This window comes from Grammomys surdaster, unplaced genomic scaffold (assembly GCF_004785775.1).
Source record: "Grammomys surdaster isolate TR1022 unplaced genomic scaffold, NIH_TR_1.0 322, whole genome shotgun sequence".
Classification (NCBI taxonomy): Eukaryota; Metazoa; Chordata; class Mammalia; order Rodentia; family Muridae; genus Grammomys; species Grammomys surdaster.
The window spans coordinates 674,038-687,171 of record NW_021604741.1 but is presented as its reverse complement, the minus strand read 5'-3'; the positions used below and the strand labels follow the sequence as shown (position 1 = coordinate 687,171).

At 45.0% G+C, this 13,134-nt stretch overlaps 1 protein-coding gene across 1 annotated transcript in view; it reads right to left on the bottom strand.

The window, feature by feature from the left end:
• LOC114629912 (tetratricopeptide repeat protein 41) overlaps positions 1 to 13,134 on the bottom strand; it is a 63,312-nt gene that overhangs the window by 21,138 nt on the left and 29,040 nt on the right. Inside the window, exons 9-10 of the mRNA XM_028778039.1 lie at positions 12,385 to 12,563; positions 8,754 to 8,893 (exon numbers count right to left, since the gene is read on the bottom strand). Of these exons, the coding sequence (XP_028633872.1) occupies positions 8,754 to 8,893; positions 12,385 to 12,563 (319 nt within the window). The remainder of the gene's footprint in view (positions 1 to 8,753; positions 8,894 to 12,384; positions 12,564 to 13,134) is intronic.

Genomic DNA, 13,134 nt, shown 5'->3' with positions numbered 1-13,134 from the left:
GAAGGAAGGAAGGAAGGAAGGAAGGAAGGAAGGAAGGAAGGAAGGAAAAAAATGCCTTTTTTGTGGCAGGGTTTCTCTATGTAGCCTTGGCTGTCCTGGAACTCACTCTGTAGACCAGGCTGGCCTTGAACTCAAAAGATCTGCCTGCCTCTGCCTCCCTCCTGAGTGCTGGGAATAAAGGCTTGCATCACCATCGCCCAGACTGTAAGGTATTCTTTCAATAAGTGATCACTGTAGGGGGGGGGGCAAGCCTATTGTGGGTTGCCCTATCCCTGGGCTGGTGGTCTCTGGGTTCTATAAGAAAACAGTGGAGCAAGCCAGTAACAGCACTCTTCCATGGCCTCTGCATCAGCTCCTGCTTCCAGTTCCTGCCCTGTTTGAGTTCATGTCCTGACTTCCTTTGATGATGAACAGTGATGTAGAAGTGTAAGCTGAATAAACCCTTCCTCCCCAAGTTTTTGGTTATGGTGTCTCTTCACAGCAATAGTAACCCTAACTAGAACACCCTTCAGAAGTGCCCACATTCCTAACCTCCCAGGCTTCCCTCCTAATGCTGCCACCTGTCCCATCTCAGTGAGGGTTTCTGTTGCTGTGATAAAACACCGTGACCAAAAAACAAGTCAGGGAGGAAAGGGTTTATTTGACTTATACTTCTAGATCATAGTCCTTCACTGGAGGAGGTCAGGACAGAAACTCAAGCAGGGCAGGAACCTGAAGGCAGGAGCTAGTGAAGAGGCCAGGGAGGGTGCTGCTTACTGTCTTGTTTCCCCTGGTTGTTCACCCCGCATTCTTATAGAACCCAGAATCACCAGCCCAGGGATGGCACTACTTGCTGGGGACAGCATACCATGACAGGGACTGCCAGCAATAGGTCGGGATGGAAACATCACAGAAGCCCACGGCAGCTCCTTGTAAAAATGGGTGGCATCTGGGACCCTAAGAAGCAGGAGACCATCCCTCCAGGGGACTCACCATCTGAAATAAGGGACTGCCTGCAGTAGGCCGGGATGGAGACATCTCAGTAGCCCATGGCAGCTCTTTGTAAAAAACAGTTGTGCCCATTTCTCCTACCCTTAGCCCTGGACAATAGCTGCATAGATTTCATTTGTCATGACTGCTTTCAGTTGACCTTGGTGTACATAATTATTCTATTATATCTGACTATCTTACTTCTTTCTCCTTCTACTCTGGTGAATTCTGTGAAACTAGATGTTCCTTGATATAATGATTCTTAAACAATTAAAAATTGAGGCATAGGGCACAGCACAGCACAGTCCTGATGGCCCAGGTGCACACTGTGTGCTCTCATCTTGGAAACAATCTAATAATGGCACAATGGTAGTTCCAGATTAATGCTTGACTTGGAAAGAAAGTTTGAAGAAATTATTAGAAAACGAAACAGAGTCAGCATTGGGACCCCAAGAAAGGAAAAAAACTATTGAAGTTATGAAATAAGTTTTGCACAACATTTGATAGTGGTTCTTGGATAAGCAAGTATAGAATGCATACAATTATATATTAGTAAAACTAAGTCAAAACACTGGGAGGGACTCTTAGGACAGTCTTTGTGTGCAATGTGCAGAAGCAGAAAGCTAGCAGAACTGCTGAGTTAAGGGTTAACTTGACTCTTTCTGGCCACTGCCTGGCAGCTTTGCCCATGTCATTTATCATTAGAGCTTCACAGGAAAATGCATGTAGTTAACCTCAGAGCTCTGAGCTCTGAAGTATAATAAGTCAAAAGTTAGAGTTTAAATAGTGACAAGTTTGCAATTATTATTATTATTTTGGCTATAGGCCTGGGAATAGGGGAAGCTTGAAACTTTGGGAAACAATTGTAATTCTTGATTCTTCATGGGATGTGGTTATTCTTTTGAATTTGATTTGGCAATGATTATACAATGTCCTTTTTTCTACCTGCTTTTGGAGAGACAATAAAAGACTGGGGTAAGAAAAACGTGAGAGAAGCGGCGAAAGGTGACCTGTCAAGATGGTTCGATACTCTCTCGACCCAGAAAATCCCACAAAATCTTGTAAATCACAAGGTTCAAACCTTCATGTTCACTTTAAGAACACCTGGGAAACTGCCCAGGCCATCAAGGGCATGCACATCCACAAAGCTACCAAGTACCTGAAGGATGTCACTTTAAAAAACAATGAGTGCCATTCCATCAGTATAATGGTGGAGTTGGTAGGTGCGCCCAGGCCAAACAATGGGGCTGGACACAGGGACGGTGGCCAAAAAAGAGTGCAGAGTTTTTGCTGGTTTTGCTGCACATGCTTAAAAATGCAGAGAATAATGCTGAACTTAAGGGTTTAGACATAGATTCTCTAGTAATTGAACACATCCAGGTGAACAAGGCACCTAAGATGCGCCGACGAACTTACAGAGCTCACGGCCGGATTAACCCATACATGAGCTTCCCCCTGCCACATTGAGGTGATCCTCACTGAGAAGGAACAGATTGTTCCAAAGCCAGAAGAGGAGGTTGCACAGAAGAAAAGATATCCCAGAAGAAACAAAAGCTCATGGCACAGGAATAAATTCAGCATAAAATAAATGCAGATAAAAGTTAAAAAAAAAAAAAAAGAAAAAGGTGAGAGAGTATGAGAAGAGAGAATGTGAAGAGTGAGTGAAGAAAGAATGTGAGGTGTGTATGGAAAGTGTGTGTGTGAGTGAAAGGAGAGTGCATGTGTTGTGTGTGCAGTGTGTGGTGTGAAGAGTGTGTGTGTGAGTGAAAGAAGAGTGCCTGTGTTGTGTGTGCAGTGTGTAGTGTGAAGAGTATGTGTGTGAGTGAAAGGGGAACGCACAGAGGTGTGTAGCAGTGTGAGTTCCAGAACAGAAAAGCACACAGGAGAAAAGCAGAGTGCACAGGAGAATGCAGAGTGCATATAGCCTTAAGCTGTGAGCAAGTGAGAGAAAGAGAGAGAGCAAAGAGAGAGAGACAGAGAGAGAAGAGAGAGTAACTTTAAGCCTTGAAAAATTGCCTGTCAGTTTGTACCCAAAAAAGTAGTCTGTGTTTATTTATTATGTGCCTTCTAGATATCCCTGCTTCCAGTTGAGAACTCCGACCCTGGGTCGAGGCTGGACCTTGACAACTACCCACAATGGGCTGGGTCCTCCCTCATTGATCACTAATTGAGAAAATGCCTTACAGCCTGTGATGGTTTGTATATGTTCAGCCCAGGGAGTGGCAGGATTAGAAATTGTGGTCCTGTTGAGTTAGGTGTGTCACGTGGGTGTGAGTTTTAAGTTTCTCATTCTAGCTGCCTGGAAGTGAATCTTCCACTAGCAGCCTTCAGATGAAGATGTAGAACTTTCAGCCCTACCTGCACCATGCCTGCCTGGATGCTGCCATGCACCTGCCTTGATGATAATGGACTGAACCTCTGAACCTGTAAGCCAGTCCCCGTTAAATGTTGTCCTTTATAAGACTTGCCTTGGTCATGGTGTCTGTTCACACCAGTAAAACCCTAACTAAGACACAGCTGGATCTCATGGAGGCATTTCCTCAACTGAGACTCCTTTCTCTGTGGTAACTCTAGCTTATGTCAAAGTGACACACAAAACCAGCCAGTACAGTCCCTTTCAGATAACTCTAGCCTGTGTCAAGCTGATATAAAACTAGCCTGGAAAAAAGGGGGGAGTGCATGAGGACTCTTCTAAAAGAGGCTCTGAGGCTGGAGAGATGGTTAAAAATACTGGTTGCTCTTCCAGAGGACCCAGGTTCAATTCCCAGCACCCACATGGAGGCTCACAACTGTCTGTAGCTCCATTTCTAGGGGATCCGACACCCTCACACAGACATACATGCAGGCAACACACCAATGCACATTAAATGCATAAAAATAGATAAACCTAAAGAGCCCTCAAAGTTCTCTTTCCTCTACATGACAACATAGCCAGAACAGGGTTGTCTATGAACCAGGATGCAGACTCTCACTAATCAGCAGCTCCGTCAGCAGCTTGACCTTGGGTGTCCAGTCTCCGGGACTATTGTCTTAGTCGGGGTTTCTATTAAAGCACAAAACATCATGACCAAGAAGCAAGTTGGAGAGGAAAGGGTTTATTCAGCTTACACTTCCACATTGTTGTTTATCACCAAAGGAAATCAGGACTGGAACTCAAGCAGGTCAGGAAGCAGGAACTGATGCAGAGGCCATGGAGGGATGTTACTTACTGGCTTGCTTCCCCTGCCTTGCTCAGCTTGCTTTCTTATAGAACCCAGGACTACCAGCCCAGGGATGGCACCACCCACAAGGGGCCCTCCAACCCTTAATCACTAATTGAGAAAATGCCTTCCAGCTGGATCTCATGGAGGTATTTCCTCAACTGAAGCTCCTTTCTCTGTGGTAACTCCAGCTTGTGTCAAGTTGACACAAAACCAGCCAGTACAATTGACCCTCACAAACACATCACTAATAAGTCTCAACCTTACTTCTCATTCATCCCCAAGATCTAAATAACTTTAAAAGTCCCAGTCTCTGCAAATTCTTACATATTAAAACTTCAATCCCTTTAAAATATCCAACCTCTTTTAAAATTCAAAGTCTTTTTACAATTAAAAATCTCTCAACTATGGGCTCCACCAAAATACTTTCTTCCTTCAAGAGGGAAAAATATCAGGGCACAATCACAATCAAAAGCAAAATCAAACTACAACCATCCTATGTCTGGGATCCACTTATGATCTTCTGGGCTCCTCCAAGGGCTTGGGTCACTTCTCCAGCTCTGCCCTTTGTAGCACACACCTTGTCTTCTAGGCTCCAGCTGCCTGTACTCCACTCCTGCTGCTGTTCTTGATGGCCATCTCATGTTACTGGCATCTCCAAAACACTGCTGTCTTCCACTGCAACTAGGCTTCACCAATAGCCTCTCATAGGCTCTCTTCATGGTGCCAAGCCTTAAATCCTTTGCATGATCCCTTCTGTCCTAAGCCGTCAACTGCAACTGAGGCTACACCTTCACCAGTGGCCTTCCATGGCCTCTCACAGTGCCAAGCCTCAGCTGCTCTTCATGACCCCTTCATGCCTTCAAAACCAGTACCACCTGGGTGACTCTTACACATTGGATATTTTAAAGGGATTAAAATTTTAATATATAAGAATTTTCAGAGACTGTGGGACTTTTACAGTTATTTAGACCTTGGGGATGAATAAGACAGTAAGGGTTGAGACTTAATAGTGATGTGTTTGTGAGAGTCAATTGTACTGGCTGGCTTTGTGTCAACTTGACACAAGATGGAGTTATCACAGAGAAACTCCAGCCACAGCACAGGGTACAACCTTGGCTATCTCTGGAACAGAGCCTCTTTGTGCTCTCAGAAAACACTTCCCAGAAGATGTCACCTCAATGATGCTGGTCTCTTCTTAATTAGCACTAATTTCTTAGCTCCAGCTAACCAGCATCAATTGTCCCAGTGATGCAAAGGTTTTGCTTTAGTAGTTCTGATACCTTGTTAATCTTCAGCAGATTCTTTAGCCGCAGCTAACCAAAACCACAGAATCTTTACAATCAAAGTAGCAACAGCCCCAATAAGAGTTTTTAATCTTCCCTCTGAAATTTCACAATCCAGGCATCCATCTTCTGCATTGTTCTCAACATTATCTTCCAAGCTCCTACAGAACAGCTCACAGAGTTCTTACCATCTCAATTGCTCTTCTAGCTCAAAGTTCCAAAGTCCTTCCACAGTCCTCCCCAAAACATGGTCAGGTTGTCACATGAACATCCCACTTCTGGTACCAATTTGTCTTAGTCAGCGTTTCTATTCCTGCACAAAACATCATGACCAAGAAGCAAGTTGGGGAGGAAAGGATTTATTCAGCTTACACTTCCACACTGCTGTTCATCACCAAAGGATGTCAGGACTGGGACTCAAGCAGGTCAGGAAGCAGGAGCTGATGCAGAGGCCATGGAGGGATGTTACTTACTGACTTGCTTCCCTACCTTGCTCAGATTGCTTTCTTATAGAAAACAAGACTACTATGAAGTATGTGTCTGTCATTTAATGCACTCAAACTGTGCCTGGACTAGCAACAAGGATGGGATTCTAATGAGACATCCATGCCCCTTTCTTTGGCTATTCAACAACTAAGAGGATGATCCTACATAAGTGGAATTTTCTCCGAGAACCTCATGTTGGGGGAGGAAAGAATGAAACCCTGAGTCAGACAGGGAGAGAGTCCTGACACACAGTTCTGAGCACTTGGCAGGCCAATTGGATTGGGAAACAACGCCAAGTCAGCAATGGGCAAGACCACAGCTTATCTAAGATTGCTTAGGAATGCCTTGTGCTCTCTATGTAAACCTAAGCCTCATGTCAGGATCCCAGAGATGAACTTGACATGACTGGACCTCTCAGTGTCTCCTCTCCCCAGGATGGGCAGGCACACTGGATGAGTATCTTATCTCTGTCCCTTACTATTTCTTAGTATTTGTTGTCTCATTAATCAGCCCACTGAGGATGAGTAGCTGAATCTAGCTCACTTGGGGCTGCCTGGGCCCAAGCTTTGACCCTAAAAACTCTGGAAAATAAAATAAAATAAATAAATAAATAAATAAATAAATAATGAAATCAACAGTTGGACTAAAACAAGAGGGAAACAAGGGACACAAACCTTCACTTCCTGGAAACCTTCACCTCCTGGAAACATCTTATCATTTCCATGGATACTGCACTGGTCCCAACCTGGGTATGTGCTCATCTTCAACCAAGCCTGGAAATGTAGTCTGCTTCCAAACAGCCACCAGTCAGGCTACCACCTACTCTGATGGAAAGGAACGGCTCCTGGAAAATGACAATCTGTGTGCTTGTCGTTTTGCTTCCTTTGTTTAAAGACTCTTATTTTTATTTATGTTTCTATGGATATGTCTGTGTGAACACACACATGTGCAGTGGCCATGGAGGTAGAAGAGTGTGTCAGATCCACTGGAACTAGTGCAATATAGGTGATGTGGCCCCAAGACATGGGTGCTGGGAACCAAGCCTCTCCTCTGAAAGAGCAGCAAGCACTCCTGACTACTGAGCCGTCTCTCCAGCCCCTTCATTTAAAAGATCATTTTACTGCCAGGCCTAATAGCACACGCCTTCATTCCCAGCACTAGGGAGGCAGAGGCAGGCAGATCTCTGAGAATTCAAGGCGAGCCTGGTCTATGTGATGAGACAGCCAGCGCTACAGGAAGAGACCTTGTCTCAACAAAACCAATTTAAAAAATTTTACATTTATTTGTTTGTTTTTAAGTGTATGTTTGTGTGCATGTGTGTATATGTATGTTACATGAGTATCTATGTGTATATGTGTGTGCATGTGTGCACATGTTTGTGTTGTATATATATGTGTGTGTATGTGTATATATGTGTGTATATGTGTGTATGTGTGTATGTGTCTATATGTATCTGTACATGTGTGTATATGTGTGTAGTGTGTATATATGTGTGTATATGTATGTATATGTGTGTGCATGCATGTGCGTGTGTGTGTGTGTACACACGCACTCATGCACACACACATGCATGCACACCATGATGCACATGGAGTGGTCAAGGACAGCTTGTCTTGCAGCAGACAATTCTCCCCTTCCATCATGTGAGTCCATGGAATTGAACTCAAGGCATCCGGCTTGGCTTCAAGAGCCTTTATCCACCAAGCCATCTCAGCAGCCACAGCCTCATCTTTCAGATTCCAAAGGAACAGTGTTTTCACCCATTTCCTGTCCTCCTCCTAGGGCATGACTGAGGTTTCAGTCTGCACATCTGCCCCATGCTGCAGTCTCCTCAGTGCGCCACACAATCTGTCTCTCTACCAGGTTCCTTTCCTGCCCACATAAACACACATGTCCTGGACCAAACCTGACCTGAGTCTTGTACCACCTAACTTTTTATCTTCCTTCCTTTTCTGAGAAGCTTCTCAAGCAGGCCCCCATGTGTGCATCTTCCCCGTGGTTTCATTATTAAGACTCACCTCTTAACATCCTGCACCCCAGGCCCCCACACACCCTTGCCTTCTCAGGGTCATCACAGACAGCCACTTACCAGGCCAAGGGGCTGCTGTCAGTCTTCATTCACATGTCACCTGACACACAATGTTATGAGTACCTTTCGTTACACTCAGGAAAGCCAAAAGGTCATGGTTCAGAAAAAACACAATTAAGAAAGAATCAATCCTCAGGCAGGAGTGGTAGGACACACCTTAATCCCAGCACTGGGGAAGGCAAACACAGGCAGATTTCTGTGACTCTGAGGACAGCCTGGTCTACAGAATGAGCTCAAGGGCAACCAGGGGTACACAGAGAAACCCTGTCTCAAAAACAAACAAATGAAAGAAAAAAATAATCAAATTTCCCCCATGTCTTCAGGAAAATGACAGCCAAGTCACAGGCAATTGTTATTCCATTTCTTCCAGCAGTGACACCAATCTGCAGGTGTCCTTCTCTGCTGACTACAGTCTATTTGGAGTTTGTTGTTATTGATGTACAGTTGAGGTGTGGGTTAACACTGTAGCTCCCTCTCTGATGAACAAATGCACTGACCCTCCTACTTGTAAATGCCCTGACCCCCTACTTATAAGTGCATTGACTCCCCCACTTGTAAACGCACAGAGCCCCTACTTGTAAATGCACTGAGGCCCCCCACTTGTAAGTGCATCGACCCCTCCCCCCACCTGTATAGTAAGTTTAAAGGAACAAGGACAATGGTGTTTGAAAGAACAAAAAAAGGAATAAAGTTTGAAAGATTTAAGTCTTTTTCTCACTTTACCTGAAGTAACATGTCCTCCACACTCAAGAACAGCTTTTCTGCTTCATTGATCTTGCCCATAAGCTTCAGGAAACTTCCAATAAAGAGGATCATTCTGCCTTTATCAGCAGCAGTAATTTCGGACAGGCTGCATTCCAGCACTGGAACAGGAAGAAAAGGAGAGAGGCCTGAAGCACACTGGGAAGGAGCAAAGGACCTCTGCTTCATCCTGCTACAAGATCCCACAGCTGCATTTCTCTCTCTCTCTCTCTCTCTCTCTCTCTCTCTCTCTCTCTCTCTCTCTCTCTGTGTGTGTGTGTGTGTGTGTGTGTGTGTGTGTATTTGTGTGTGTGTGGAGGGGGTTGCTTGTCTTGCTTTTGTTTGTGACAGGTGCTTTAGGGTTTTTGGAGACAATACCTAACTCTGAAGCCCAGGTTAGCCTTGAACTCACAATCCCCTACCTTTGCCTCCAAAGTGCTGGGATTATAAATAATCATATCATATCATAGATCATATCAGGCTTCAATTTCTTGTTCAAGACACCAGCAAATTTTATTACAAATATTGGAGAGTAGTTAAAATGATGCAGTAAAGATCTATAATAGTATTGTACAACCTTGTCGTATAAAGGCTGAAATCTAAAGAAATAAACAATTATATACTTCAATCCATGTATTGCTAGAATTTGTGTTTTGGAGTGAGTTTTTTTGTTTTTTCAGAAAAAAAAGGGGAAAAAGTTTATATTTTTATACAATTCTGTCCTCTATTAATTGCTAGGTTAAACAAAAAGCAGATTTGAGAACAATATAGGAGCCCAGCTGGGGACACAGGCAGGCTTGTAGTCCCTGCTTCTTCAGAAGGCTGAGTTGGGAAGCTCCAGACTAACTACTTTATCTTGGACTAGTTTTCAACTTCTGGAACAGCTACTCTGTATCTGAACTACTACCTCGTGATAATAAACAAAAGCTTCTTAGAGGCTCTTAACTCAGAAGAACACTAGCTTCCACCAATCCAAGACTGAGAATGTCAACGGACAGCATCCTGGGCCTATAGAACAGTTCCCCTCACCTCACTGTGCACACCTCTCTGACGAACCCACCAATGCGCTTTAAAACTTGCCTTGATTCTGTGAAACCCATAAAAACTTCATAAAACCGCTTTTCCATTGGAACATGAAAACTGGGGAAACCTAAATCTGTGTGGCCAATTCCTGGTCACTCAAAACAGCTCCAAAATAAACTATCTCTTATTTCCTTTAAGATGAGAGCCGTAGTCGGGTGGTGGTAGCACGTATCTTTAATCCCAGGACTTGGGAGCTCTGTGAATCTGAGGCCAGCCTGATCTACACAGAGAGTTCTAGGACAGTCGGGGCTACAAAGAGAAACCCTGTCTTGAACAACCAAAGGATGAGAGCTGTGGTTTTTATCCTGACATGTCCATCCCTGCTTTTTACCAGTCACCTCAGCACCAAAAGCACTTCAGGAAACCATCATTAACCCTGTCTCCCACTGGCCAAATCTTCATATTCACATACTCAGTGCCACACAGAAGAGATGAGAAAACAGTTTTCCTCATTATAAAACTCATGCTTTCTGCCATTCTCCATTCTCATCTTCTGAGAGTATTCAACTTCACACTGTAACAAAGTCTACTCACACACACGCACACACACACACACACACACACACAGAGAGAGAGAGAGAGAGAGAGAGAGAGAGAGAGAGAGAGAGAGATTTTAAAAATTAAATTGGGATCATCCCCCAAATGGTACACATTTGCTTTCTTTAAAAATAAAACAAACCCACAGGGCAGGGGCTGGAGAGATGGCTCAGTGATTAAGGGTCTCTTCCATAAGATTTTAGGGTTCTGGGTAAGATAGGAAAGTCTTCATGACAGCCTTGACTGATGACTGTGGATCAGGACAGAGGAAAGGAGGACCCACTGGATGTGGCAGACTTTACAAAGTCGAATCACAGAATTGGTCCAGCTAAGCCTGAGGGATGCAGAAGAGGAGGCGTCAAATAATACTAAGAAGACCAGGACTCTCCCAGGCTCTTGAAGAACAGATCGACTGTTCAGATGGCTTTCCCACAGAGTCCTTCTGTGGATGTCCTCACCTATTTCAAAGGAATACTAGGTACTAGGCTCTTCTGTACCCAGAAAGTCCTCACTGAGATGCCAAGTGACTTCCTCCTGAGATCTCCTGTCCCACAGGCCCCTACATCACCAGGAGCTCTTGTCCCACCTAGGAGAGCTGACCTTTCTCTCTAGTTCTCAGCTTCCTGTGACATACAGAGTGGCCCCTCCTGGCCTCCTGTAACACATGGTATCCTTATGAGTATTCCTAGGGGGGTTGCAGATGGATTTCAACGTTAAAGGAATATCTGCACAATAATAAATTGGCAAAGGCTAGATGTTCAAGGCCTGACGCAGGAATGGTAAAGTTCAAGTCCATTTCTAACTGTCTGGGAGACAGACCCTGGGGGTCTTGCCCCTCTAGAGACTCAGCTTCCTTCATTTCAATCAAGACTTGTCTAGTACTATTGTGGTTTCCAAAATGATGTATATGTTTCTGGCATTTAAGACACCCTTAGCAACAGGAGTCTGAAGTAACGGGGCTGAAATTCTAAGTAACATCCACCTGACTACACAGCAAGTTCATGGTCAGCCTGTCCCACAAAAAAACGAAAGAAAAGAAGGGGTCAGAATCTGTCACTAGGGTTTCCAGACTGTAGGCTGGGAAGGCAGGGACTCCATCTGCCCTGCTCATCACTGTGTTGGTGAGTCCGTGGTCAGGGAGGTGCTTGGTTAACCTATTGTGAGAATGAAGAATATCATCACCGTGCTGAATAAGCAGGACGAGGAAATGAGCAGTTAAAGGGCCTACCTATGGGACACGGGGCAAAAACACTGTCCAAAGAGTTACCCAAACCCAAGAATAAGGCAGATCATCAGAGAACAGTTCTCTGCTTGGCCCGAGACCACCTTCAACAGTACTGTCAGGCCTAGGATGTGGAAGGAGGAAACACAGCCAACTGCAGAGAGAGTAGGCCACAGTTGGGTTTAATGTATGTAACCTGAGGCATCAAAGATGTGACTGAAACTTCTGGAACACATGGTATGGCTGTGAATGAACACTCCTGAAAGGAGTCGGTGTCTGCAGAGACTGGTCAATTAGCATTTCAGCACCATGGAGAGGCGGGAATGCTGCAGCCCACTGGCTCACTGTCTGATCTTGGCCTAGCCCTAGCCCTCCAGGAGAGCCATTCCCTGCCTGCCTCCGTGTCTGAGCTAATGTCTTGTGAGTAATAGATTGAAATCTTTCATCATCTATTAACTTAGCAGACCACTGGCTTCCGCCAGTCTTAAAGCAAAGACTCATCAGATAGCATCTTAGGCCTAGAGAATAGCTCCCCCATCTCGCTGTGCCTGCCTCTCCGATGTATTTTAAACTAGCCTTGATTTATGGCATTCTTTGTTCTGTAAAACTTTTTAAAACTTTGTAAAACCGTTTCCGTGCTAGAACATGAAATTTGGGGCAACCTAAATCTGTTTTCCCTGGGCCATGGTCACTCAAAATGGCTCCAGGAGAGACCATATCTTATTCTTTTTCAGATGAGGGCATGGGTCGGAGGCACTGTTGCCAGCCTACCTGAGAGTGTGGCTCGCTTCTTGACTTTCTGGGAGTGTTCCGCTTCTATCTTGGCAACAGAGAGCAGAAAGGCCTCCGACACATCATTGCCAGCTTCCAGCAGCACATCCCAGTAGTGCACAAGATGCAGCCTGGTCCACAGACTCGGGTTTTGGATTTTTGATATGAAATCTGTGATGCTTGTGACACACATGATCATGTAAGTTACTCATGGCTGAAGGAAGTCACTCCTCTACGTCTCACGTTTCACTAGCCTAGCCATAGCCTTTTTTTTTTCCAAGCAGGATCTCATACATTCCAGACCAAGGAAGAAGGACCTTGAACTTCTGTTCTTCCTGCCTCGCTCTCTTACATTCTTTCTGCTCTCTCTTCCATAATATTCCCAGAGCCTTAGAGAAGAGTCAGTCCTATAAACTTCTTACAGCTTTGGTTGTCACCAGATGAATACGAGCCTTTCACTCTTTCATAGTCCAAGCCTATCCCCCACCTACTCAGAACGCCCCTCCTCTGTGCAGACTCCTTGGCTCTACCCCCCAGGCGGTGGGGTCCCTCCAACTCTTGTGCTTCAGTTTCACATGAAGCATGGTCCCCCAGTTACAGTAACTGTCTAGCCCCACACCCCAGCACCCTTCCCTCGGGATGTGGAAAGTGTAGAGGAGCTCAGGGCTGTATCTTAGCCCAGGGCTAAGAACAGAAGGAAGCAGAGGAAAGAAACGGGGAGCAAGAGAAGCATGGGCCAGGAAAAGCAGG